The sequence below is a fragment of the Haemaphysalis longicornis genome, unplaced genomic scaffold, assembly GCF_048455015.1.
Source record: "Haemaphysalis longicornis isolate Haplotype H1 unplaced genomic scaffold, Haemaphysalis longicornis Haplotype H1 scaffold_7, whole genome shotgun sequence".
Taxonomy (NCBI): domain Eukaryota; kingdom Metazoa; phylum Arthropoda; class Arachnida; order Ixodida; family Ixodidae; genus Haemaphysalis; species Haemaphysalis longicornis.
Genome location: NW_027526422.1, coordinates 69,730,891 through 69,758,862, shown reverse-complemented (window position 1 = coordinate 69,758,862; position 27,972 = coordinate 69,730,891). Strand labels below are relative to the sequence as shown.

Genomic DNA, 27,972 nt, shown 5'->3' with positions numbered 1-27,972 from the left:
GAGCTTTCTTTTTTCTTTTTTGTAAGTGAAAGTTTGATCAAGTCTGCTTTAAAAAAAACGGATATGAGCCAGTTTTCTCTAGACACAGATTCCAGACAAAGCCTTTCTCCGTTTGGTGGTAAAGTTCTGTCCAGACGGAATTCCAGACGAACGTTGCGAGTGTGGAGTTCCGTCCAAACCAACGTTTTTAGATTAGGGAATGAAAAGCACCCGATTAGACGCCATTTCTCGTCTTGAGACTTCGTGGTGAGGCTGAAGCAGTGTGGAGTTCCGTCCAAACCAACGTTTTAGGGGCGAAGCTCCTTAATGCGTGGGTCTGTCCATCCTCGACGTATGTATGTAGCCACCTCTAGTTTAGTTCTTGGATTGTTTACTAGATGGCGTGGCTACCTCTAGTTTAGTTCTTGGATTGTTTACTAGATGGCGGTACTTGTATATGATGAAAAGATGCGCTTGGATTGTTTACTAGATGGCGTGGCTACCACTAGTTTAGTTCTTGGATTGTTTACTAGATGGCGGGGAGCGTTGTAATAAAATCCGTTCGCTGTTGGCGCGCGCTCGGAGTCGCCCGATGGATAAGGCTGCAGAGCGGCGAGCGCGCAAGGCGGCGGCAGCGCGTGCTCGCAGACAGAATCCCGATGTGCGAGCCCGCGAGGCAGAAGCGCTCCGTGAAGCTGCGCGACGCCGCCGCCAAGATCCTGCCGTACGAGAGCGGGAGGCCGAAGCGTGTCGTCTGGCTGCGCGACGACGCCGCCAAGATCCCAGCGTTCGAGAACGAGAGGCCCAAGCGTCACGGCAACGGCGCGAGGACCCTGCCGTACGCGAAGCGGCACGGCTGCGGCGCCAAGAGGATCTCCATAACGTCAGAGAACGGGAAGCGGCGAGAAAGCGCGCGTATCGGCAGGCAGACCCCGATGCAGTGAGAGCTCGTGAGGCGTCTGCAAAACGCATCAGGCGAGCTCAACCCCAAGGTGCCGACGCGCGGTTTAAGCGAGACTTTCTAGACGTTACGTTCGGACACAGATGTAGTGGGCGAACTTTCACTGAAGAGTCACGGTTTTACCGATGATTTCCCCTCAGGAGCTTCGCCCACTCATCATCATTCACCCCGTGGATATGCTGTGAAATTTTTTTTATATTAGGGAATGAAAAGCACCCGATTAGACGCCATTTCTCGTCTTGGGACTTAGTGTTGAGGCTCAAGCACTGCACAAACCTGATTTTAAGGCCCGGCCCGGGCCCGTCGTCTCAAGCCTAGGCCCGGCCCGGGCCGAGTCATTTACAGGGTGTTGCGACGATAATTGGAACACTTTAAAAAAATTTCCTGAGCGAACCACCGCTCTGTTCGCGCTCAAACTAGCCACGAAGGTCGCATTTTATGGTCTATTTTGTTTGATACGGGGAACAACGATGGTACTTAACTGTGTATTGTGAAAAACAATAAAAACCATTTTCGCCTATGGGAAAATGGCGGCTGATTTGGACGTGCGAGCCAGCGCAAGTTGATCTTGGAGCGGGGGAACCACCTTAAATGCAGAGCGAAACGCACGTTTGGGATTCACGGTACGAGGAGCCAAATGGTGCAGCAGATGATCAGAAAATGCACCTAGGAATGAGCTAGCAAAAGAACAGAAAACCCCGTTTTCGGGCTCGCACGTCCAAATCAGCCGCCATTTTCCCATAGGCGAAAATGGTTTTTATTGTTTTTCAGGATAAACAGGTAAGTACCGTCGTTGTTCCCGGTGTCAAACAAAATAGACCACAAAATGCGACCTTCGTGTGAAGTTTGAACGAGAACAGAGCGGCGGTTCGCTCAGGAAAAATTTTTAAAGTGTTCCAATTATGGTCGCAACACCCTGTATTTTTAAGCCTAGGGAGGGCCCCCGTGTGTGTGATAAGGCCCTGGCGCTGAAGAAAATATTTCGTTGAGTGTCTTCGTAGCGGGCAATCAGACGGAGCACCTAGTCTGTGCAAGCACTTCATGAACTGAAATGCAAAAAGTTATGTATTTACGCTTATACCTGCGCTATGCAGATGTTTGAAAGGACATTTGAATCAAGTGGCCTTGGAAAAAGGAGTTCCATGGATCTATGCGACAATTCTCGAAGGCAGTTGAGTTTCTGCGTTCACCGCCCATGTTTGGCGTCACCACTGTTGCACAGTTTTGTTCCTGTATAATCACAAAAAAGTTAATGTTAGAGTTAAAATGGGCCAAAAAACACAATTATCAGTGATAAAATTTATTATAACCTGCATGCACGAGCCCAGCATGCACATCGTAGGCATTTCTTTTTTTTCACCGCCGATGTTGGGACTTGGGAGTACCCAGCTATTTTGCAATCGTAGACCAAGTGATAGTAAACAAAAACAAAAGAAAAGTTAGTAAGTACGAGCTCTTAAAAACCAAGCTTTACTCGTAAATAATTATTTTTGTAAATACAGCATGCAGAAACTGTGTGCGAGAGAATTGGCTTTGGGTTTCCTAAAGGTGGGTTGTCGTGATCTTTTGACTCAAACGGCATTTCAAACAAATGCCTTTTAAAAACATCATGTAGCAGCTCAAAGGTGGCATTTGACTCAACCGACATTCCGTTCAAAGGCCTTCGAAACGCTCGTGTAGCACGGGTATTACCATGCTCAGCGACTAGCCAGAGTCACTGGCAATTAGCCACATTTAATAATTGCAGATGATCTCTCCCGGTCGCTACGTTGGCCTCGGCTGCAGTGAGCGGTAGCGGTTCGGCCGGTTGAGTGAAAGTCAAGACTGACTGCCCTCACCACGTGAATTGTAAAGCGGGCGTGAAGTATAGCTATTACAAAACGCTAGGCATGGCACCGAAAAAAGAAAAAATACAAACCGCGGGGAATGGAACCCGCAAATATAACATCCACAAGCAGAGGCGATGCCTCTACACCAAGTCCCAAGACGAGAAATGGCGTCTAATCAGGTGGTTTTCATTCCGTTTGGACGGAACTCTGCACTCGCAACGTTCGTTCGGTCTGGACAACAGGTTACCCGCAGCCACGGAGCAAGATATCTTGCTCCGTGCCCGCAGCACTTCGTTCCGCCTAGACGGAGCTTTACCACTTGTTATCGTTCCGTCTGGAAGGAACTCGGCACTCTTCCCTTCGCGTTCCGTCTGGACAGGACTTTAGCACTTGTTATCATTCCGTCTAGATGGAATGCTGGACACAGCCTTCTTTTATTTTTTTTAGGTGTCTTGCATGGAAGCTGAAGAATGTCGGTTCTTGTTTATTGTTCTGTCAGATTTTGTTCACATTCGACGGTGATGACTTGAAGGACGTATTTCGTGGCAATTCAAAATTGGCCCCCTTGCTATTTTTAATGACAACGGCACTGAAAACTGCAGTTAAACGATCTCAAATAACCTTTTACAAACAATCGGAAATAACTTGAAGATGATGGCACAGGTCAGACGAACATGTGTATCCACATCCATTGGCACTACGGCTGGCGGATGAATTTCGTAGCTATGTGGTTCGCCTGACAGGAGGGGGTGAAGCTTCACTTTCTGGGGCTGCTGTTATAGATAATCTTACAAGAACTTGGCTAAATATGATTCGGAAGATGGCGTGGCCACGAAGTGCATTAGAGCCACTAAATAAGCGTAGCCGATGTAGCAACTGTCAACCCGCCCACCAGATGCTTTGCCTTCGTAGCTGCCAAGCTCCGCCACATTGAATGTTTGTTTACAAAGCAAGCATGGCACTTTCCCCACGCTGCCGGTTGCTATGCGCGTTGTTAGGCGCAACCATAACGTGTGTTGCATTTAACTCCTGGAAACAAAATGAGACCGCCTGCCTCTACCGCTACAATTTTGCATTTGTGTGCCATCTGATTCGTCTGCCTTCAGATGCTTCAGACATGCTTCAGATGATCAGGGCGAATAAAACTAAGCGATGAAGAGAAGTGTTGGCCTATTACGTGAGGGCTCCCGAGAAGATCAACGTGCCTACAAGGAACATCGGAGGGAATAACAGCTCGGGCAGCGTGATCGGCAGCTTCGCGCGGCGTACACCGACCGAGACAGTGCGCGAGAAGCCGCAGGCGATTATAGGTGCGCTAAGACAAGGGAACGATCATTTGTGCTGCGTGAAAATGTAAAAGGCTCGCAAATAGAGACAGCAGCGTTGCGAGACACGTTTCCTGACGAGGGTGCAAATTCTCTTTGAACTCGCATTTGTGTATATGTCAGTATCGTTCGTGTGGTTTTCGGTAAACTGAATAGCTTTGCTGGCCACCCGCTGCTGTAGGACAAAATGGTTCCTTGGGAGTTTTTTTTTTTTTTTTTTTTTTTGTTTTCAGCTCAATGCCAAACATGCTCGCATATTACGCGTTCTGCAGTGCTAGCCTTTAAAGCAAAACTTTACAACCTAGTCGAGCCGCCAAGTTAACCTTCATTTGACCGCAGCTGCGCTGTAGCCTTGGGAACGCATGACATGATTGGCCATGCCGAGCTTCGCCGCCAATGGGTTGGCACTTGCGCTCTCTGCAGCTGGGTCGCCGCCTGACCACGTGACTATAGAGCGCTAAGAGGAGGATCTCTGTGGATGCTAACAGGAGCGCTGCGCTCACCTATCAGTGCGAGCTTGGCCTTAGATGAAAGCGAGACCGGGCTGTCTTTTCGGAGCATTCTTTGGGAGCGGAACACTTTGAGCCGTCGTCGGCAAGCGGCGTCTGACCACCCCGCGGATATTGCCCGGCGAGCTGCTTTACTGGAGAGGGACTGGAATTCCAAGTGAGCGAAGCTAGCATCGGACTCTGTTAAAGAGCGTGCAGTTCGGCCCGCAAAACGCCGGAAGCAGAGACCAGAACTGTAGACAAAGGCAGGCTTTGGACGAATCTGCGACAGCCCCAATCAAAGGTTAACCAAGTGAAACCAAGGCTTAACCAGGGTAAACGAAGCAGCTTTTTGCTGAGCTAAGCCACAGCTATTGTTTACACATTTCTGTAGTGTAATGTTTAACGCCGAGCAGTTTTTTGACCGGCCCTTTTAATATGGTGAACATTGGATAATCAACACAAATATTAGCGGTTCGGCTGAGTTTGCGGGCCATGTGGGGTTGTACATTTTTCTTCCTCAGGTTCAAGGCTGTTGAAACTTTCATCTGCTGCTGAGTATGGAAGCTGTAGCATTTTGGCATCGCTTTTGGCGGGGAAAGGCAATTCGTCAACGCAGTGCAGCGTGCCAATGGTGTCCAAGTCTTCACAGGCAAACCTGAAGCTTAAGTCCAAGAGTATAGCAGTGCAGACGCAACATGGAAGGAAGGAATCTGAAAGTGAGTACATTTAACTCTGCATTTACGAGAAAGAAAGCGTGTGGGTGCTTTTCCCTTTGAAGTGACGTATGCAAATTTGCACAACTGTGAGGCCGAACTGTGGCTCGAAATTTCACCCAGTATGAACAAAACGCATCTCTTAAAGTTGTCTTCTGTGGTAGGAGAGCCCTGGATAAAACTGTTCCATTATCTGAACTGCTAAGATGAGAAATTGATGGCATATGTGATTGTGCATACTGATTCGAAGTACTAGATTTATTTTTGGATGCTACAAAGTTCTTATTTTATGCCCATTTCTTTCTAAACAACTCGCCCCCAATTTTTATAAAACATATAATGTTTAGAGTTGCTGTCCACCGACAGTCGTATTTGTAAGGCTGAGCTGGTGTTGCTCGCTTAAAAAAAAAAAAAAAAAAAGAGTACAATTGGAAACTTTTTACAAAGATTCTGTTTGTGTTTTCAGACACAATCGTACCACTTAAAAAGTAGCCAGTGGTGGCCTGTGTGTTTTTACTAGCATTGAAACCAATTATCTCCACTGGAACAACTGCAATGAGGCCAAATAGATTTACGGGCCATTTGTCGATTGCATTCATTTGGCCATGTTACACTTATGAAAACGACATGGTCACGCTGTCCGTCAAAAACTACAAAGCCATGAATGCTGGTTGATAGCGGCTTAGTGCATACAACAAGATCCAGGTAATGGCTGCCAAATTTTCAGTATACTCCTTTAGTAAGAGCTGTGACTCTTGTGAAAACAACAAGGTGACAATTTAAGAACTTGCACAGCCATTGTTTATTTTTATAATCTGTAAAAATGACAACAAGGGTCTCGCCTGCAGTATGCCCATTTGTTCTCGATTTACAAGTATATTATTTCTTACGATATGTATAATGAATTTTTTTTTGGTTATGTTGAGTGTTGTTGTTGTTGTATATGGGTATTTCAATTATGTTATACCTATGACGGGTGTCGCACCACCGACCCTGATGCCATTGTATACGGGTCTGGAGCCTTTGTGAAGCTGGATTCACAGCTTATAGCTCCAGCCCCCTCCTCTCAAAGGAAAATAAAGAAATTAATTGAATTGAAAAAGTGGACTTTGCAACAAATCAACGCACCGCTGTTTAAATTTTCTGCTGTTTTAGTCTGTTTTTTATAACTGCTTTAACTGCATATCCATATCTTTCAAAAAGATGCGTAGGTCTGCAAACTTTTCTCAGTTACGACGAGACACATTTAGTTATGGAATCCTAACAAGACTATGTTTCTTCGTTACGGTGCGCTAGGACAGCAGTTGTATTTGGCAAATGTAACTTAAGCTATGATTACTGACATGCCCAGAATGCTGTGCCACCGAGAAGTCGCACAGCATAATAGGCTCAAGGTCAAATCACTGTGCTGGCTCTTCTTGTGAATAAAAGGTTGAGTGGCCTCGCATCGTTCGTTCTAAACAGTGGCATGGTATTTTTTTCTCCCTCATTCATCTTGATTGATTGTAGGGTTTAGCATGCCGACGCAACGCAGGCGATGAGGCATGCTGTAGTGGAGGGTTCCGGATGAATTTTGACCACCTGGTGATCTTTAACGTGCGCCGAAATCTCGAACACATGGGCGTTTTTGCTTTTTGCCTCCATCAGAAAAGCGGCCGCCTCAGCCGGGATTCAAACCCGCGTCCTTGGGATCAGCAGCAGAACGCCTTAGCCACTGAGCCACCACGGCGAGTTTCCTCGTTCATCTTAAACGGGTCGTATTATAGGTGACTCACAATCACAATGCTGGTTTTCGTATTGGCAAAAGCCAGGTACGGCAAGCGAGGTTTTGTGTACGTTACTCTTTCGTGGTGCGTTTTTTGTGACCTTTATTTGTCTGCCATTATTCCTTGCATTGCTTTCAAATAAGTCGGGTTACGTTTTTTGCGATTTCAGGTTCAGTTCGCAGGAAAAGTGCCGCAGGTGCAGGGATGTCTGCAGTCTGCAGCTCACATTCTGAAGCAGCTGACGTCGCTCTCAGGTGAACTGCCTGCATGTGCCAAACAGCTGTCGCAACGTGGATAAATGCACTCGAGGGTTGGCTGTACCACCTGGTTAATGTACTTTTTGGATGGCTGGTGATTCCTCTGAATCTTTGAAAGTAGTGGGGAAAGATTAAAGCAAAAGGAAGGCAGAGCACGCGCACCAACTTACTGAATTGGCACTGAGAAACGGTGGTAGGAAATCCTGTAGGAAATCTGCTGGGAAAAGAAGGAAAGCAAACCAACTAACCAGATTGGTTCAGATTTTCAGAAGCCCAGTTATACCCCTGCTACACTGGGGTCTAAATGTTATTTGAACCAAATGTCATTTGGCTCAAATGCCAAGTTGTGCTGCTACACTAGGTTTTTAAATGCCATTTGGCTCAAATGACATTTGAGCCAAATGAGCACCGAGAGAGACATTTAAGATTTCAAATGCCATTTCCAGCACTCTCGGACGCAGCGTCTTCGATCGGCAATAAAAAATATACTTCCGTTCGTAAAACAAACAAAATATTGTTGTTTGTGAAACTTTGTTCACTGTTTATTTACTTAAAATACGAAACCAACATATTTAATTTTCATACTCTCAAAACCAGTGGGTCAGTTGCAAAAAACACAAACAAAAACAACGCAAGACGGCCATATTTAGAGTCAAAACTGGTGTCTCTTCTAATTTGATATCATTTTACTGCCTCGGACTGCTCCTAAGTTTGATTGTTGTATTAGTGTACGAAAACGGAACGGGGCAACAACAGCGCCACTACAGCACAGCGAACAGTTGTGAAAGCTTTCAAATGCCATCGAAATTGTAGTGTAGCACGGCGGATTCTGAATGGCATTTGAAGCAACCCATTTGAGTCAAATGACATTTGGTTCAAATGACATTTGGACCTCTGTGCACATGTTCGGTTTTCCTAAGGTTTTGCTAATGTTGCTCATAGATTTTCATTACGGGCCTTAATTTTTTCAGATATGGGAGCTCAGCTATGAAGAACATTGTTGTGAAGGCAACACTTTTGCACTCTTGTGGTATGCACAGTGTAAAAAGTGTCCACATGAGACAAGTTTCTGATCACAATGTAAAACGTGTCCACATGAGACAAGTTTCTGATAGTACGAAAAACTTTTCGCAGTCACTCCGAGTCGATCTTAACAGGAATTTTACTGTGTACATATAAGTTAGGAAACACAGCCGAACTGGCCGTCCATCCTTGATTGGACTGCCTTAATTGAAGGCCAGTCTCTGCATTTCCTCACCACCAAGTTAATTTGCACAGAGTTGCTGCAGACCTTTTTAATGAAATGATGAATAGTGTTGAGGCAAAACTAGGTTTTTGATATTTCATTCACCCGGGCAACAGTAGCAAGGTCATGGAAGAAACATGCAGCTCTCCTTCATTTCAAGGATTTGCCATCTGATATCTTGTGACTTTCTTATTGGACGTAGGATTATATACAATTCCACAGAATGCTGCTGAGTGATGCGTGGTTAATGGGACAGGTTTCCATTTCTTCTGCTGCTTCATCATAGCATGACACAATGGATTGGCTATCACTGCAAGTTTGGCTATCACTGATTGCTGTTTTGAGTGGTGATTAAATAAAAACAAACAAATGTACCACATTATGGTCAAAGCTTTTTATTTATGCTTTGAAGTGTAGGCAGTGATTCAGGTGTTGAAACAAGTTATGTTTGCCAACATGTCAGAAACGCTACTAATGTCATATAGTCTGCCAATATCATAACTCTCACACACAGCTCTCTCGCACACGCAGCCTGCATTGAAAAATTGCTGGAGTGAGAGCACGCGGTTCGCGCAGATACAGCAAAACTCGCTTGGAGCTGGAACACACTGACAGGGATATTGCAAGATGTGAACACTTGCGTTCACATCTAGACAGTAGACAGTAAATGAGAACTGTGTTAATTAGACCGCAAGGACTGGCGATGACAGGGCATTTTGCCATGCAGCTGTGATGCCAAGAACCGCACGTGGGCTGGAACGCAAACAAAAAGGAAGCGCTTAAATTAACGAGCGTAAAGAATTGGTGATTGGGACTGCCAGGACACTGGAGCAGAGTAAGTGAATGATGTTTGTGTGAGTGCTGAGAGAGGGCAGAGTTTGAGTGCCACCTTTGAGTGTGGGGCCAAAGTCCCAAACACCAAGTTGGCACAGTAGCTGTTTAGCAATAACCACGTGGGAACATTTTCAACCCCTGGGGGCAGTGGCCCCCAGGGGTTGAACCTGGGTTTCATCATTGTTGAAGTTTCAACTTGAAGTTCTCGCTTGGTGCATGTCAACATGCTCGGAGCCCTGTGTTGGCCAAAGCACAGTCTGCCAGGGTGCAACTTTCTGGGACCATGGTCCCTTCAGAGCTTCTTGGAGATGGCTGTCTTCATGTTGTTATTCATATAACATATTCTATTGAAATTTGTTCATTAATGATTGCACCAAGAGCCAAAAGCAGTACTGTGGATTTTGACAATAACTATTCTTCACACACTGAGTATTCCTTAATCTGCACTTGCTTTTTTATTGGCACCAGCAAGTCCCACTTGTATCTGGAACATTGCTGGGAAAAGCATAGCAAGTTGCTTAGGTGTCAAAAAAATTTTCATTTACGGTAATCTGCTTTCATTGAACAGAGTGCAAGGCGGGCATGTTTGTTACTCAAACAGGGCAGTACACCTTGGATCGAGGTGTGCCTTGGAGGTGCCTTGAGATAACTGTGTCACACCAGCTGCCGACATTGCTGAAGGTGTTTAACCCTCAGATTTTGCTGCCTACGTAGTGCATTGTTTGGTGTGTTGTAGTCTAGTTGTGTGTAGGTATTCTTGTGGCAGCATGCCTTGGGATTAAATATGACATGTAGCGTAGTCATTTTTTCCCCCTCGTCTGATGCACTCTCGTTTGCAGGCTTTGGGAAGAGCTCCAGGCCATGCAGTCGACGACTGCTCCGCGGCCCAAGTGATGTGTGCCAAGTTGCTGGCTGCCATGGCCAGATCACTAGCAGAGCAGCTATGAGGCTGCTGTTGGGAAGGGTCACTACGAGGGACCTTCAAGTGACTGGTTGTGCAGCAGCTTCTCCAGTACAACTTTACAAAACTTGCCGCTGTGGCTTATGGCCAAGGTGCTTTGCTTCGAACTACAAGCATGTTGTGGCGATTCCTAGCACTTCTGGAAGTGAAACAGGACAGTGCCTGTGTGTGCGCACCTCGGCGTGGGACAATATGCAGCCTTGCCTGCTCGTTTGGTGCGCCCATCACTTGACAATGCACAGTCCTGTGTGGTCTGACCTGTGATAATAAAGCAGAGTGGTATCTTTGGATCCGGTGATGTGCTCAAAATAGTGAACATTTGGGCTTTGGGGCTAATTTTCATCTAGTGGAGATGTAGCAAACAGACATGTGGCATCTGTTGTGCATTCTTTCTGCGATAAATATTTGCTGAACAATCTGGCTCAGTGTACTCGTGAAAAATAGCAGCATTTCCCTTTGGAAAAACTATATAATTGTATCAATACCCTGATAGAAAGTAACCGTCTTGTTCTGGCTTTGTTTGTAGATAAATGGAGGTGCTCAAATCACTACATGTTGCTGAGTAATTAAGGTTTTTGAGGCCAATTTCACATTCCTAAGCGTGTTGTTTTGCCAGGTCAAAGTGTGTTAGGCGAAAAGCAGGGGGCGAAGTTTGAACACTGAAAACTTGAAGTGAGAAATAGGGTACTCCAAGGCAGCGTTGTAGCAACCATCACAATTCTCCACCTTGTTCATAGTGTGCAAGTAGCCAGTTAAGCTCGTTCTTTACCTAAGGCTTCTCCGAGAAGCAGTAGTGGCAAATGTCTAACCCCTAGATCTCCAAGTGAGGATTTGGAGGTCTCCAAGCGACGACTTGGAATGCATCTTTGGCAAGTGCTGGTTAGCTCAGGAAGCTGCCTCACGATGGGACCAGGCCCCACCATCAGTCCTCCTTTGGCTGTCGCCGCTTCTACCCGTTCTATACTTTCATTTCGCGTATTAAAAAAGGGGGAGCTAAATCTCCACTGGGTCACAAGTCGTCGTTCCTTTTTGTGGTGCATTTTGTAACAGTCGGCTGGTGTACTCTTCTCACTAACGGTTCTCATTGCACTGCCGTAAATACCAAGCAAGTGCCCCCCTCAAAGTGCAGATAGTTCAGGGAATTTTGGGGAGGAGGCCGTTGAGGAACTGCCCCATAATTCAAAATGGTGGTGTGTAAATGTTGACCAACCTTACCTTATCCCCCTCCCTGAAAAAGAAAAATAATGTAGTTCATTAAGGAGAAACATTTTGAGTAAAGATTCAGTCTATGAAGCCCCTCTTGGCACAACCAGTGTTAGCAATTCATAAGGTGTTCCCGTCAACCAGCATTGTTGGTCCTTCTAGCCAGCGAATCCATTCTTGCCTCTTGCCATCATGTCTCCATTTTTGAGATGTTGAACAAGGTGTACTCGTGATGTGTTCAGAAGGTGTTCACGGTGGAGCAAACGGGCCTAGGTGCCTCTCAGAAGTGTCTTCTGGCTTTCGTTATGAATGCTTGTCACGAACCACCGTTGTCACAGTCACAAGCACATTCGGCTATGTCAGATGACAACAAAATGGTGAGCGTGTGCGGAACTAACAGTTACCCTGCGTTCTCGGATTGGATTCTGGTTTAGCCAAGAGAGTAGCCAAAAGTGTTCCTGGGCAGTTTCAGTTTCACTGGTTTGGGCCATCAACGGTGGTTGGGGGGGGGGGCACTTGTTCGGTAATGCGTGAAAACTCGCAATACTCAGATAATAAGAGGGGGGCGCTTGATCGGTATTTTACGGTATTTATTGCTGCGACCAATCGAGGCAGCGAGGTTAGCAGGTGCTTATCGCTACCATTAGCGGTAACTTCCCTATGGCTTGTCTTTGAGTGTAAAGGTGCATTTCCGAGTTCTGCTGCAGGATGCATGTTCACAACAGGCGCTTGAAACAGTTCATTGGCCTGCCTGACATAGCTACTGACTCATTCCAAAGTCGCTTACTGGATTCATCGGCAGAAAGTTGCACACGGAGGCGAAAAGCAAAAACGCCTGTGTGTTCGAGAGTTCAGTGCACGTTAAAGATCGCCAGGTGGTCAAAATTAATCCGAAGCCCTCTACCATGGCGTGCCTCATCGCCTGGGTAGCGTCTGTGTGTCAAACCCTAAGATTCAATTTATCAGAACGTCATACACCTTCCGTTATTGGTGAGGTTTCCGGTTCCCTTCAACAGTTATATAAAACAGTTGCTGCTCTGCCTTTCGGCTTGATGTGATAGTTGCTCTCTTTTATCTGCTGGTACAGAGTGGTTCTAACCGGTTCATGGGAAGTTGGAACTGTTCTTGCAGCATCGCAAACACAAAAATTCCGGCTTGCATTCTTATCACGTTGCCTCATACGCATAAGCTGGGCTGCTTTTCTCTCTGCGGCATCCATTCTTCTAGACGCTAAGAAACACAGATCCCTCACAACATAAAAACATTGCGGTTTGTAAGACCATGCAGCAGCGCCTGATGCGTAAAAAAAAAAAACGCAATAAAGACCAAATTTTTGTTTTTAAGAGGACTTCGTTTGAGTAATGATAAACAAGAATGATTGAAAGGTAGCTTGCGATGTGGTTAGATTCGTGCATGTTTTGTTTGTAGTGCAGTACTGCTTACAGTGCAGATTTTAGTGGCTCCAACAACATACGTTGTAAGCGGTCTACACTGTAGTGCTCTGTGACTTCCACAGGAAGAGAGCTTCACACCAATGGCTTAAAAGGACGGACTTCTATGTGCCGTCAAAGGATGCTGTACTTGTTTGTCTGAGAAGGATCGCAAATTTATCTTTCGAAGAAGAAATGTAATTGCAAATTTGACCTTCAACGATCGCAACATTAGACGAACAGCAAGCTGAGGTCGTACATAGAATGCCAATGGCTGGCCATCAAAGACGTAGGTAAGAGCATCCAGACTTGACTTAAATGTAGTCATTACCCCAAATAATGGTGGTGAGGCCCAAAACAAAGTTTTGAAGAATACATATTAGAACACTAACTGGGGAAACAGAAATTGTTGTCTACTTTGATCTCTGCTTATGTAAAGAAATTTCGACTACACAGACCACAAGATTACAGCAGGTGTGTGATGCGATCACCGTCCCCTTAGAGGGCATATAGTGGCAATACCCTAGTCTTTTTGCATGACAGGCCAGCTGATGATGCAGGGAATGAACACTCCACTGGAGTACAAGGAAGCTGATGTGGATGCTGCAGGTACAGCTAGACAGAACCAAGTGTGCTTACAACCATCTGGCTGGCACACAGCGGAGATATTGCAGCCAGAATGCACCTGCATGGACATCAATGTAATGAAAATCTCCTGTAAACATTTCTGCACTGTCTTTAGGCTCGGTGACACTTCCTACAGCATCCTGTAAGTTAACTCATCGGGCCTTTTGTACCTGTGACATGCGCACCCAACACTGAGGCAAGAGAAATGAGACTGGGCCCCACTGAAGCACAACCAGAACCTACACTTTTCATACGTCAAAGCTATATCAGCTTGAATTGTAGCCTCACAGAAAAATTTTGTCTACTATTGCACAGGCCTGTGAGCCGATTCCTTTGTGCAGTTGGACTGCTGCTCAGAAGTTTCCCAACAAAAGCTGCTCAAGCCAAAGGCCCTGGCTTTTTCCAATAAAAGCCGTCAGGTCATGAGGAAACATCTCGCTTCTGACAGCGAACAGAAAGCACTGCATTTTGAACAGAGCTAAGACGAGGCACATAGTCCTGTTCTTTACAAAAGAGAACTAGAACGCATGCTGGGATACTTTCAGGGGACATGCGCAATTGTTAACCCCTCTTTGTCAAGCCACATGCCGAATGAGATTGCAGAAACTGTGACAATGCACTCAAGAATGCACTACAATGTGCATTCTCGCCGGTTGCTAACAGGGGGTACACATTTACCTCGCAAAAAAAAAACAAAAAAAACTAGTGTAGCGATTTTGTATTTTCTTTCAACAGTCTACTGACGATATTGTACGTAAATAAACCACAGCGCACGTAAGTAGTCCTTCACGGGAAAATTGGTAATCATAACTGCGCACTGCTGGAGCAAGCTTCGCATGGGAGTTTAAAAAAAAATGAAAGAAGCGGTGCCTAGTTTCACCCAGTTCACGCACAGATGTTGATTGGGAAGCAACAATTTGATGAGCTCAAACGGGGCAGACGCACAAACACACGTCATAGATGCGGCACATCACCGCACAACTTTCACAGGGGAAAAAAAAAAAACGTGACCACATCACCCACGTGCACTCCAAAAATCTTCTTGGCCCATCCCCCTGAGTGGGTTCGCGCCGTTTATGGGCCACCACCACCACCATCACCAACTGATTAGCTGAAACTAGTGTCACTAAATAAGGTTTAGTGACACTGAAACGAGGGACACGCACAGAAACGCATCTTCGAACACAAGTGCTGCACCGCATCACCCACTTCACGCGCGTATGCTGCCGTTGACTGAAAGCACCAACTGATCAGCTAAAACAAGGCGGACACACAAACGCCTTGGTTGGAAGCAGCATATTCCTCCACCGTGGTTGGAAGTCAAGTGCTGCTCACAGGGCGCCCAGTGTTGGCCCAGCCATCGTCTCTAGATTTCACTATGGTCCCTAGAATTATTTCTAGGGACCATAATTTCACTGTGATTCCGTACGGCCGCTTCTCGTAAAACAAAAAGCACAATTTCAGTGACGTCATCACTGAGGCCCTCTAAGCCCCGCCCACGGGCTAGGGATGCTAGGGACACTAGGGACCTGGAACCTGGAACACGGCCGGACCTGGCCGGACTTGACTGCTCGACTCTCCTCCCGCGCCTGGAAAAAGAGCTTCCAACGGTGCGCGTTGGCTCTAGCAATGGCGTTGGCTCCAGAAACGCTCATTTCTGCGATGGACGCTGAACTACAAGCTCGCAAGGAGCGAGAACGCGCGCTAGCCCGCGAGAGACAGCGCCGACGCAGGGCCAATGATGCTGTACGCGCCCAACAAGCAGCGGCTGCTCGGCAGCGGAGGCAAGCTGACCCTAGCCTCGTCCTAGCCCAAACCGCAGCCGCTCGGCAGCGCAGGCATGCCAACCCAGAGCTGAGGGCCCAGCTAGCAGCGGCCGCTCGGCAGCGCAGGCAAGCCAACCCAGAACTGAAGTTCCAGGAAGCAGCGGCCGCTTGGTATCGCAGGCATGCCAACCCTGAGCTGAGGGCCCAGCAAGCAGCGGCCGCTCGGCAGCGCAGGCAGGCCAACTCAGAACTGAAGTTCCAGCAAGCAGCGGCCGCTTGGAAGCGCAGACAAGAAAACCCAGAGCTAAGGGCCCAGCAAGCAGAGGCCGCTCGGCAGCGCAGGCAAGCTGACCCAGAGCTGAGGGCCCAGCAAGCAGAGGCCGCTCGGCAGCGCAGGCAAGCCGACCCAGAGCTGAGGGCCCAGCAAGCAGAGGCCGCTCGGCAGCGCAGGCAAGCTGACCCTAGCCTCGTCCAAGCCCAAACCGCAGCCGCACGCCTACGCAGGCAAGCCAACCCAGAACTGAAGGCCCGGCTAGCTCAGTATAAACGTCTCAGACGACAAGCTAATCCGGATCTTCGACAGAGAGAAGCAGCAGCTAAACGCCAGCGCAGAAAAGAAAACCCGGACCTTAGAGCTGCACAAACAGAGGCTCTCCGCGAGGAATGCCGTCTGCCTGGCAGCGCCATCGCATTGCTGCAACAAGAATGCCCCAGAACAGATTACAGTGAGTACATGGTTTGCTCAACATGCAATGATTCGTTGATTGCTGAAAGGGTCCCTGCAATGAGCGTAACACGCGGCTACCGCTATGTTCCCAAACCAAGCCATCTACCGGCCCTGAGCCCCATAGAAGTACGATTAATCGTTCAGCGACTCACATTTATGGGCATCAGGTGCTTTAACACATTGCAACGGCCAGTACAGAATCAAAGGCCAAGTCGTGAATGTCCCGATAGACGTACAGAAAACAGTACAGTGCTTTCCCCGGAACATAGCCAACGAGGTAGCCATCGATGTGCATATAAAGCGGTAGTTGATGAGTGAGCCCTCGTACAAGTCTGGACTTGTCAAGAAACAGAACATTCACCCCTGGTTGAAATACTTAGAAAATTCATTGCTGTACAGATTTCTAAAGATCAAGATAAATTGGAACCGCCTTGTCCACTTTGACGACGACGAAGCACCTTGCAAAGACGATGAGATAGAACTTACGGGCGAAGTTACAGGTATCAAAGATCTTGCACAAATGGCCACTGCTCTGAATACGATTGGCCATTCAATTATTTGTGATGATGCTGCAGCAGCAATGGGACAAGTCTCAGCCGCTTGCGACATTTGCACAGAAGGCGAAGCAGCAGGTTTAGCTGAGGGAACACACAGCCTCGACATAGCTCCCGTGAACTGCAGAAATCAAAGTGAAACGCAGAAAGTGCAAGTTCGCATGCATGTCTCGTACCGAATTTACAAACCTTCCTCATGAAATACTCCTTGTACTGGGTAATCCGTATATGATCACCGATAACATCGATGTGATAGATGGGCTAACGGAGCAGTGGGAACGCCTAAACTGTGTGAGTATCCAGTGAACGATTTTCCAGAATGGCTCTGGTTACAATTCGATTTGCTGAAACGGGAAAGCTCTCTTGTCTCCGCTCGATGCTCATGGTAAGCGAAGCTACACGAAACGGCCATGACACTGAACCGACGTGAATTCCCCATTGAACCTCCGGTGGCTACCATAACTCTAGATCGCAAGACAGGCGTTGCATCTAGATGAGAGAAGTTAAAATCATGCTCGTTAAAATCATGCTGACCCCACTTTTAACGTAAACTTCGCTCAAATAAGCTACATAGCCCACTAGCTCATTTCCCGCAAAAGAACCTATGATGCCATATGTGACAGCTCTGCGATTAGCTGAGGCCGGCAAAAGCAAATTAGCAGGGCTTATAAGCTTGCCGAACGAGCTATTTGCACGTACATGTAGGGCACATTCTGTTTACAGTAGTAAGAATGGTAGGGTAAACAGCGGAAGTTACGAATAGAAGTACTGATTTGTACTGCTGTTGGTACTGCACGCACTATGCTTGGTTTAGCTGCACAGGACTGCAGGACGGGGTTGTCCCAGACAGTGGCCAATTGACGCAAGCAAAGGGTGTATTTGTCGAATGAGCGCTATGTTTCACGAAGCGATTATTTTCTCCCTGAACAAAAACAAGCCAGGTTTAAATACGGTCAAAAACAAACCAAAGGCAGAAAGCGGATTGCCACGGTATGGTGGCGCCATCTAGGTTCACTAACGGTAAACAAGGCTTCCCAATTGGCTGCAGAGCGGTCGGTTCCTGTGAGATCATGGCAGACCACGAAAATGCATGATTTGGCGGGAAAATCAAAATTTTAACTGAAATTAATTAATTTCTCAGAGAATAAAGCATCGTTTGCATTCGGGCAAGCTCTGGGGCACTGTAAAAACACGAAATTTTTCGAATAACACAAACGTGCATTTTGTCTGCATGGCCCCTTTAACGTGGATAGCGACTGGATTATGCAGCATATGATGCATCAGTTCGGTCTTCGGTGCATTTCCTAGGACTGGAAATGACCAACAACCACCCGAGAAACATGCATCGACCCCACCTTTGCAAACTTCGGATTAAACCCTGTTGAAGAACCATTGGCTCTCCATTTCACAGACCACGAGGCGGTAATTGGGAGAGGTAAACGAAACCCTGAACTTGGCACGATCTACGACTTGGAAGTGCAGGAGCCTGAGAGCCTCATCAGCAACACCTGGAGCATTAGGACGATTGGAGAAGAATTCCCAAGAAAAAGATTATGCATATTGACAGGGATTAGCTACGCGATTGCCGATAGCATGTAATAAATGTACACATGTGTATAGTTGAAACAACGTCGTCTTCTGTCTCTCATTGCATGCCCATTAGCAGCGATTTTGCTGTGGGAAACGTTGGCGCTCGCTGCATACTTAATTTGCTCCTCCTCAGGTTTCACGTTGGTGGAGATGGCCCGGAAATTTCATTTCAGCTGTAGACAGATGAAGATCTTTTTTTTATTTTTTTTACAGCGGAGTTGTTACTGGGTGTAAGTTCGGTGTTGCAGGAGAAAATTCGAAGAAAATGCCGACCACTCGTGAGCGCATGCGTCGCTGCGACCACCGAGTCGATTTGATTGATTGATTGTAGGGGTTTAACGCGCCGACGCAACGCAGGCGATGAGGCGCGCCGTAGTGGAGGGCTCCGGATTAATTTTGACCACCTGGGGATCTTTAACGTGCGCCGAAATCTCGTACACACGGGCGTTTTTGCTTTTCGCCTCCATCAGAAAAGCGGCCGCCGCGGCCGGCAATCGAACCCGCGACCTCGTGCTCAGCAGCGCAACGCCTGCGACCACCGAGTCCCCGGCTCGCGCAGTGGCTTTAGCAAAAAAGAAAAAGAAAACTCGGCGTTCGTCGTAATCGTGGCAACACTGAACGGGACACACTGCCTATCCTTCACTCATTCATTAGTGTTGATTTTATAGTTGGTGTGTCCTATCTGCTGCCGCACCTCATTTTCTGCCATCTACTTATTATCTTTTTTGTTCCCGTTTATACACACCTTTTTCCTTTATTTATTCACTTCCTAAGTCCAGTTTTCCCTTTTCTCTCAGTTAGCGCCCATTTCCTGGCCAATCCCCCTGAGTGTGGGTATGAGCCATTCTTTTGGCAGCAACCAACCAACACGTCATGCGCATGCGCTCGGTACCGTAGAAGACAGAGCAGGGAGAGCCCCCGCGCGCGGCCGTGTCTTCGCACTTCTCGCCATGGGCCGGCCGCGGATAGTTCGCACAGCCGAGGAAGAGGCCGCGATTCGAGAGGCTCGGCGTGCTAAAGAACGGGAACGACAACGTCTACGAAGATCCGACCCAGCACACGTGGACCGCAGCAATGACGCGAGGAGACGACGGCGAGCAGAAGATCCCCAGTACGCCCAACAAGAGCGAGAAAAGGCACTCGAGAGGAAACGTCGGCGTTTGAAAGACGGCGACCGGCAGCAGCGCGGTACGTGCTTCGATCGCGGACGCGAACGCTCGCTTACAGCGCGAGTTCCTCTCGGCGGAGCTTGGCTACTCAATTACTAGCACCGCAACTATGCGTCCGGTAGTGCCCACCTACAACAGCTTCACCATTCAAGTCTTTCGCGTGAATGCAAGTTTCCCTGATTTTTTTACTAAAGCCACTAGCGTGCCGAGGACGCTCGTCGGCATTTTCTTGGTATTTTTTTTCCTGCAACGGCGACGCGTACAGCGGCGGCGCGGCGGTCCGCAGAATGCCACTGCCAGATGTCGCGATCGATGGGGAGGCCGAGGAAGATCCGCACTCCCGAGGAGGAAGCCGCCTACCGCGAATCGCGTCGCGCTGCAGTCGACACCGAGCGGACCCGGCACAGCGAGCCGAAGAGGCCGCGGCCAAGCGACGGCGCCGAGCCGAGGACCCCGAGTACGCGCAGCGAGAAAATGCGAGAGACCGGGAAAGGAAGCGGACCGTCCGCCGAGCCGTTGCGCCGAGCCAACCCCGACTTCAGAGCCGCCCAAGCCCCCGAGAACAAACAAGTCCGTGGGAGGCGCAAGTTTCTTTCGGGAACGCTTGCCGCGTCTGCGGCCGTCTCTGGTTCGACGCGAACCGCTCTGCTCGGTGCCCAACTTTGAGAAGCGCTCTCTAGGATTTCAAGTGCTGCGCTAGGCGTTTCCCGAAACCTCGGACCACGACGAAATACTGGTGTGGTGGACGTGCCAATTGTTTTTTTTTGTTTGTTTGTTTCCCGACCGTTGTGAGATGGTTAAGTGACTCACGTTGCTGGAGCTTGTGGCGCATTTTTAGATGCGAAGCATCTCGTGCTCGGGGCTGTGTCTCTCCCTCCCAACGTTACTAGATAGGTCTAGTTAGTGTCACTAAAAAAAAAAAACCTTATTTAGTGACACTAGGTCTAGTAACGTTGCTCCCTCCATGTCGTCCGCCGTCCGCGTTCCACTGCGCATGCTCGGCTCGGCTCCTCTCCTCCAGCTGTGTAAAAGCAGGTGCGCCGGGTGCGCGCGCGTCGCGGCGTTCAGTGGTTCAGTCGTTGCGCCGGTCTGCTCCGGTGCTGTAGGATGAGTTCGAATGGAACCAACAGCCCCGTCAGCGATTGGGCTGACGCAAGTACAAGCGACAGTATAAACCCAAGCGTTAACGGCAACGTTAGCACCGCTGCAGACAAAGCTGCGAGGAGGAGGGCGCGTGAAGCTGAACGTAAACGTAAGCGCCGAGCAGCGGATCCCGAACTCCGTGCACGCGAAGCCGAGGTGCGCCGCAAACGCCGCCAGGAAGCTACTGATGCTGGTGCGAAGAGGAGGGCGCGTGAAGCTGAACGTAAACGTCAGCGCCGAGCAGCGGATCCCGAACTCCGTGCTCGCGAAGCCGAGGTGCGCCGCAAACGCCGCCAGGAAGCTACTGATGCTGCTGCGAGGAGGAGGGTGCGTGAAGCTGAACGTAAACGTCAGCGCCGAGCAGCGGATCCCAAACTTCGAAAACGTGAGGCCGAGGCACAACGTCAGCGCCGAGCTAACGATCCCCAACTTCGAGAACGTGAGGCCGAAGCACAATGTCAGCGCAGAAAAAAATTACACCATCTTCCCGTGGGGAACCATGAGGAGGATGTGAAGCATCATGGGGGTTCACACTACGTTCCCATTCGTGCTCCGATAAATGAAACAACATAAAGGCAACACAATGGAACCATGATGCTTTGCATCGTCCTCATGGTTCCCCACGGGGAGATGGTGTAATTTTTTGTCTGTTGTGTGTCTCCCATTTTTCCTTGCATTGTTTCCCTAATATAAGTTCTTTGTGATTTCAGATTCAGGGCAGAGGAAAAGTGGAACGGATGAAAGGATCTCTCCAGTCCGCAGCTCGCGTCCTGAAGTGGCCGACATCGCTCGCAGGTGAACTGGCTGCAGTTAATGTCGTGTTCAGAGCAGCTATCGTAACACGGATAAATGCACTCGACGCTTGGCCATGTCACATGGTTAATGTGTTTGGATGGCTGGTGATTCCTCTGAACCTTTGAGAGTAGTGGGAAAAAATTGAGGCAAGAGAAAGGTAGGGCACGCATACGAACTTACCACTGCACTGACACTGAGGAACTCTGGTAGGAGATCCTGGAGGAAATTCAGTAGGAAAAGAAAGAAACCAATCCAATTAACCAGATTGGTTCATATTTTCAGAAGCCCTTTATGCACATGTGCTGTTTTAGGTTTTTGCCTGCTTTGACTGTAGTAGGAGCAAATGTTGATTGATTATTGTAGGGTTCAACGCGCAGACGCAACGCAGGCGATGAGGCGCGCCGTAGTGGAGGGCTCTGGATTAATTTTGACCACCTGTGGATCTTTAATGTGCGCCGAAATCTCGTAGCGAATGTTACTAATGGATTTTTCATTGCAGTCCTTAATTTTTTCATATAAGGGAGATTCGTTAAGGGGGCAGACTGGTCTTAGAGCTATTTTTTTTTATTTACCAACCAATTTTAATAAAACTGCTCTGCATTATAGAGTTTTTTGTGCTGATTTCAAATCTGCCGTTAGATTTTTTGTTAGTCGATTATATTCTGAGTTAATTAATGATTAATTGCCATTATTTTGGGTTACAGTTACAAAATAACCACTCCATACAGAATGGCAATTACCACGTGGCTAGGCAGACAAATGCCTAAAGAATACAATGAGGAAGAACTTCTTTGATTTAGCTAGTTTTGGTTGTTTTACAACACAGTGAACTTCGCTTCGCCCGCGCTCTGCCAGAAATGGCTCGCGGGTGGCGTCAATTGAACACAACAATAATTTTCCAAAGCCTCCATTTGAAAAATTTGTTTCCAACATTGTAGTCTCCACACATTTCGGTATCGGAAGCAAAAAGAATTACAGTTGTACCTGCTCTGGGTGCCGAGATCTCTGAGGACGAAATGCTAGCTTTGCATTGCAAGAAAAGTGCCGTTTTACCATCGAATTCTGCGCTAACTGAGCTGTACAGTCCACTTTAAAATGCTATTATAATATACAACAAAATATGGTTCCTTTTGATGACGAAATTTACAGGCTGATAGAAAAATGGCCGTGAAGGCCGAAAATGCCGTTTTTCAGAAAACTCTTTTTTTGACTGTTTTTCATCCCCAAAGACCCAGCTGCCCCCTTAAGATAACTTTTGTTATCTTGTGGCATGCACAATGAAAATAGTGCCCACACGAGACAAATTTCTGATAGTTTGAAAAATTTTCACAGTAAGTGAATTTGTCAAACTTGTGTTTTTGTTTACATTGCGGAGACTGGCTCAAATACACACTTTTCATCGTTCATTCGGTCGATAAAGCAGTATTTAATTTCTAAAGCCTGAAGGGATAAAAAATACCATACAACCTTTGCGGCAACCACAAGAACAGCAGTGACACGTATTCGAGGCGCAATGTGATTGGATGATGTCCAACGTTGGAGTTCAAACCAGTTGCAATTTCAGTTTTTTGCAACAAGGCGACTGAAGTTATCGTTTTTGAGCTTGCTAGGCTCGTCCTTGTGTCATAAGAGGCGTGGTCACACCAGGCCGACAGTGAGGTAATTCGGCATTGTGCCGCCAAGCTGCCAGTGCTTAGGTCAACACAACGCCAATGAGAACTTGCCAGTGCATCAGAGTCTGCACGCAGTCTTCCAACTTGCTCATGAAGCAATGAAGGTTGCAGCGCAAAATCGTCAATTCAATATAGAAAACATTGCCTAAATACAAATAAATCAACTTCGAAAAGAAAAAAAAAAAAAAGAAAGCAAACATTCAATCGATGATTCAAACTTGCTCGTTGCGATGGATTGCATCCAATGCTTTAGACCACTCGGCCATAACTCACAATGTATTTTTATTTATTTATTTATTGCCAGACTTCAAGATGATCACAGAAGTAACATCACAATACAGGACAACGTGAAATACATACAGTACTACCATCCAGATCCCCCGGCTGGTGGTGTTATGTTACTTTAGCGTAGTCAGTGGTTCAACACATGCCAGGTGTTAACGAAAGCACAGTCAGCCAGGGTGCAACTTTTTGGGACCATGGTCTCACCGTTGCGTTTCTACAAGAGCTTCTTGGAGATGGCTGTCTTCATGTTATTCATATAATGTATTTTATTGATAAGTTGTTCATTAATTACCGCAGCACCAGCCAAAAGCACTAGTCCATTTCAACCATAACTAACTTTTTTTCCATGCATGCAGTTTTCCTTAATTTGCGCTTGCTTTTATTGTCACCAGCAAGTCACGTATGTATGTATCTGGGACATTGCTGGGAAAAGTATAGTAAAGTTGCTTGGGTGTCAAATTTTCTTATATTATTGCCAACAAAATGTATCATCTGACCTTTACCACCTCATGTGGATGTGCAGCCATTTCGCGCTCCAAAGACGGGACTTGTTTCCTCACGTCCCTCCAGACACGGCCACTCTACACCCTCCAAATCACGACATAGATTTTCTTCAAGCACTAGGCAATTATGGTATAAAGAGTGTGGCCTTGCGAGATTAGTGTAGCCTGGGGGTGACTACCCATCCTGAGAAGAGCCTTATTGACATCATGGATGCAAACTGAGTGCTCAAAGAAGGGACATTCAATTGTGCGACAAAGACCTTTTGCTACCTCCCATCCCTTCGCTTCCCATTCCCCCATGTATGGCCCCCGGACTTCCCCTTTCCTCCAATAAAGGTTTGAATCAATCAATTATATGCTAATCCGCTTTCATTGAACAAAGTGCAAGGCGGGTATGTTTGTTTCTCAAACGTGGCAATCCACATTGGGTTGAGGTGCGTCTTGGAGGGCCCTTGAGATAAGTGTCGCACCCGCTGCTAAAAGTGGTTAACCCTCAGTTCTTGCTGCCTTTGTGTTGCGTTGTTTGGTGTGTTGTAGTCTAATTGTGCGTAGCCATTCTTGTGGCAGCATGCTTTTAGATCAGATATAATGACACGTGTGACTTTGTCCTTTCCCCCCCTTCCCTGCGCTCTTGTTTGCAGGCTTTGGGAAGAGCTCCAGGCTAGGCAATCTGCGACTGCTACGCGACCCCATTGACGTCGTACCAAGTAGCTGGCTACCATGGCCAGATCACTAGCAGAGCAGCTATGAGGCTGCTGTTGGGAAGGATTACCAGGAGGATCACTCTAGTGGCTTGGAGTGCAGCAGCTTCTCCAGTACAACTCCAAAAAAACTTGCTGCTGTGACTCACGACCAAGGTGTTCCACTGCAAGCTACAAATGTGTTGTGGCAATTCCTAGCACTTCACGACCGAGGTGTTCCACTGCAAGCTACAAATGTGTTGTGGCAATTCCTAGCACATCTGGAAGTGAAACAGGACAATTCCCATGTGTGCGCACCTTGGTGTCGTTTGGTGTGCCTATCACTTGACGATGCACAGTGCTGTGTGGTCTAAGCTGTGATATAACGACAATGAACAGTATCTGTGGATTTGGTGACGTGCTCAAAACAATGAACATTTGGGAAGTCAAGCTTTTTCATCACGTTTTTTTCATCATGGAAGTTTTTTCATCACATCTAGATGTAGCAAACAAACATGTGGCATCTGTTGTACATTCTCTCTGCGATAAATATTTGCTAAACAATCTGGCTCAGTGTACTCGTGAAAAATAGCAGTAATTCCCTTGGGAAAACTATCAAATTGTATCAATACTTAAAGGCCAACTTCACTCGAATTTCACATCGACCAAATTTATTTTTAACGTGTAGTAAGTAGCACCAAATCAGCTGGGACACGAGTGGTAGCCCCGTGAAACGCCTCGTTAATCAGTCAGAAGAGTTTAAAAAAGCTCCGTGGCACACCATGCTGCACCTGCCAGCGGATCGCGTAAACAGTTGTGATACGCCGGTGACGCTTCAGCTGACGGGGGCTTCCACGCAGTTGGAGAACCGGTCGAGCTCTGCTGCGAATGCTTCACCCATTTGCTGCCCCGTGCGCGAGTAGAGCTTGTGCGCAGGCTTGCTCCCGAGCTGCTGACCGTCTGGCCGCTCGCTTGCCTGCTGCAATTTCACATTAGTGGCTGTGCTCTCCTCAATTTCAGTTCCAAAATCGCCAATTGTTGCTGACCGCTTGTGGCATCCACGCGCGTATTTCAGCTGCTGTATTTTGCATCGTGCTTTCTTTTTTCAGCAGACTGTATGGGAATAGTGTTTTCAAGTGGTGGAAATTTTCAGTGCTCTTGGCCTTTAACCAGCTTGTCCTAGATTTATTATTAGGTAAATGAAGGTACTCAAGGTAGTACATGTTACAGACGGATTTGGGTTTTTGAGGCCAATTTCATGTTCCTTAACGTGTTGTTTTGCCAGGTAAAGAGCGCTAGGCGAGGGGTAGGGGACGGAAACTAAAAATTGGGAGTGCAGAAATGGAGTGCTTCGAGGTAGCAAGTAGCAGTCACTGCAATTTTCCATTTTGTCCCTAGTGTACGAGTAGCCAGTTAAACTCATTCTTTACTTAGGCCTTCTCCTTCGAGCAGCAGTAGCATCAAAGGTCCAACACTTGGATCTCCTAGTGATGACTTGGAATACATCTTTGGCAAGTGCCGGTTAGCTCAGCAAGTCGTCTGATGATGGGCCCAGGTTCCACCGGCAGACCTCCCTTGGCTGTCGCTTCTACCCGTTCTATTCGCCTATTGGGAAGGGCTGCGAAATCTCCATCGGGTCACAGGCCGCTCCTTTTTTGTGCCGCATTGTGTAACGGTTAATTGGCTGGTGTGCACTCTTCCTATCAAATATTTCGCCACTCGATTTATTGATGTGACCGGTTGAGGCAGCAAGGTTAGCAGGTGCTTGTCGCTATCGTTGGCGGTGACTTCCCTACGGCTTTTGTTTGAGAGTCAGGGTGCCATTCCGTCTGCGGCAGGGTGTGCGTTTGTGAGGGGGACTTGAATCAGTTCATCGTCCTGCCCTGCATTGCCATTGGCTCATTACAAAGTTTACAGAGTCATTTATTGTATTCGTTGGCAGAAAGTCGCTCACATGTTCTGTTACTGGCGAGGTTTCTGGTTTCCCTCATTGATTGTATAAAACAGTTTCTGTTTTGCCTTGTGTTCTGATGCGATAATTGCTCTTTTTTTGCCAGTCCTTAGTGGTTCTAACCAGTTTATGGGTAGCTAGAACTGCTCTTGCAATAAAAATTCCATGGACAAAAAAAAATGCGGAGCTGCTTTGTAGCAGTTTTGGGCACTTTAGAATGTCAAATTGAAAAAAACCTAGTGCTTGCCTTCATCAAAGCAAGAAAGTAAACGATGAACACGGATGCAAAGCAAAAAAACCCGCTCAGCGCAACAGCAGTGTCGAGCCCAGCCTGAATCGAGCTAAAGCATGCAAGTCTTAAAAGTTGCGACATCATGCAATTACACAAAAAATGTAAAGGACTTGCTGTGCTGGCATTTTTTTATGAATTGGGATGGCTTTTAAACATAATAGTCGGTATATCAAACTCCAAGGGGGTTGCTAAATAGTTCGATATATCGATAATTCTAAATATATAATATGCCCATGTGAAGCTTATCTGCAAACTCCGCACATCACGGCAAGCTTCTCAAAGTCGCTAAAAGTGGTAGCTTACTGATTTGTTCAGCACAGAACGGAAAATTTGAGCCATGGCACATGGGAATGCTGACAGCTCTCTACGCTCTCTCTCGCAGAACTCAGTTCCATCACCTTTGGTATCGGGACACCTCTCCTCTGGAGTCACGCAACAAAGCTGCTTTGCACGCGACAGGCACTGGAATGGCCGGGGCATGCTTTCGCCTTTATGTCAGGTTTGATGCGCAGTATCGCACTCAAAAATGTTGCGAAAAATGTAGCCGACATCGTTTCACTGGCCTGCTCCCGTCGAATACTGTCCGCTTTCGTCGCTAAATCCAAAGTCTTCCGTCTTGCCGTGACCATGGCTTCGAAACACTTTCCGCGCACAGAACAAACATGCACCATGCCACATAGGTCCCTCTGTGCGAGCCACCACACATAACCGCTCAAGCACACAGAAAAAAAAGCCAGAATTCGAGTGCTGCCAGTTTCCCCTCCCCCTCCATTTCCTTTTGCACTCCATCTCTCCCCGCATTCTCACTGCCATGCGCTTGCCGCCCCCCCGTCCCCCCATGCTAGCGTGTGAGCAGGTGTGGAAACGTGAAGGAAGAAAAGTTTGTTGAAAGTGCCCGCGAAAAGTCATTGCCATCGCGCCTAGCCCACCAGGAGAAGTGTACTTTTTCAGGGGCACTTGCGGTGCAGCATTCGATATATGTAATGTTCCCGTGATCGGGAGTTCGATACATGCATACAACAGCGCAATACTTTTACAATAGATTTCCAAGGGGATGTTAAGACTATTCGATATAGACAATAATTCCATATATCCGTGTTTGGCTGTAATGTAGTGAAGGCATTTGTTGTGATGACTTTGAGAGTTTTGATATGGTATTGGGGACGATTAGGCGGAGCAATTGCCGGCAGCTATGCAAGGCTAAGTCCGCCTTATTCAACAA

The 27,972-nt window shown here is 47.4% G+C and overlaps 2 protein-coding genes across 4 annotated transcripts; both read left to right on the top strand.

Annotated features, from left to right (window-relative positions):
• Positions 1-499: 499 nt before the first annotated feature.
• Positions 500-10,785, top strand: LOC144145873 (uncharacterized). Of its 2 annotated transcripts, XM_077677690.1 has the most exons (4): positions 505-971; positions 5,107-5,301; positions 7,234-7,318; positions 10,241-10,448. In XM_077677690.1, the coding sequence occupies exons 1-4, from the start codon at positions 572-574 to the stop codon at positions 10,293-10,295; spliced, it is 735 nt and encodes a 244-aa protein (XP_077533816.1). In that variant the 5' UTR covers positions 505-571; the 3' UTR covers positions 10,296-10,448. The 2 variants fall into 2 exon arrangements, with proteins under 2 accessions (XP_077533815.1, XP_077533816.1); XM_077677689.1 differs by lacking the exon at positions 7,234-7,318 and having other exon boundaries at positions 500-971; positions 10,241-10,785.
• Positions 10,786-15,184: 4,399 nt separating this feature from the next.
• Positions 15,185-25,071, top strand: LOC144145870 (uncharacterized). Of its 2 annotated transcripts, XM_077677685.1 has the most exons (3): positions 15,185-16,113; positions 21,282-21,366; positions 24,469-25,071. In XM_077677685.1, exons 1-3 carry the CDS (start codon positions 15,252-15,254, stop codon positions 24,521-24,523), a joined length of 1,002 nt encoding a protein of 333 aa, XP_077533811.1. In that variant the 5' UTR covers positions 15,185-15,251; the 3' UTR covers positions 24,524-25,071. The 2 variants fall into 2 exon arrangements, with proteins under 2 accessions (XP_077533811.1, XP_077533812.1); XM_077677686.1 differs by lacking the exons at positions 21,282-21,366; positions 24,469-25,071 and adding an exon at positions 17,978-18,298.
• The last annotated feature ends 2,901 nt before the right edge of the window (positions 25,072-27,972 follow it).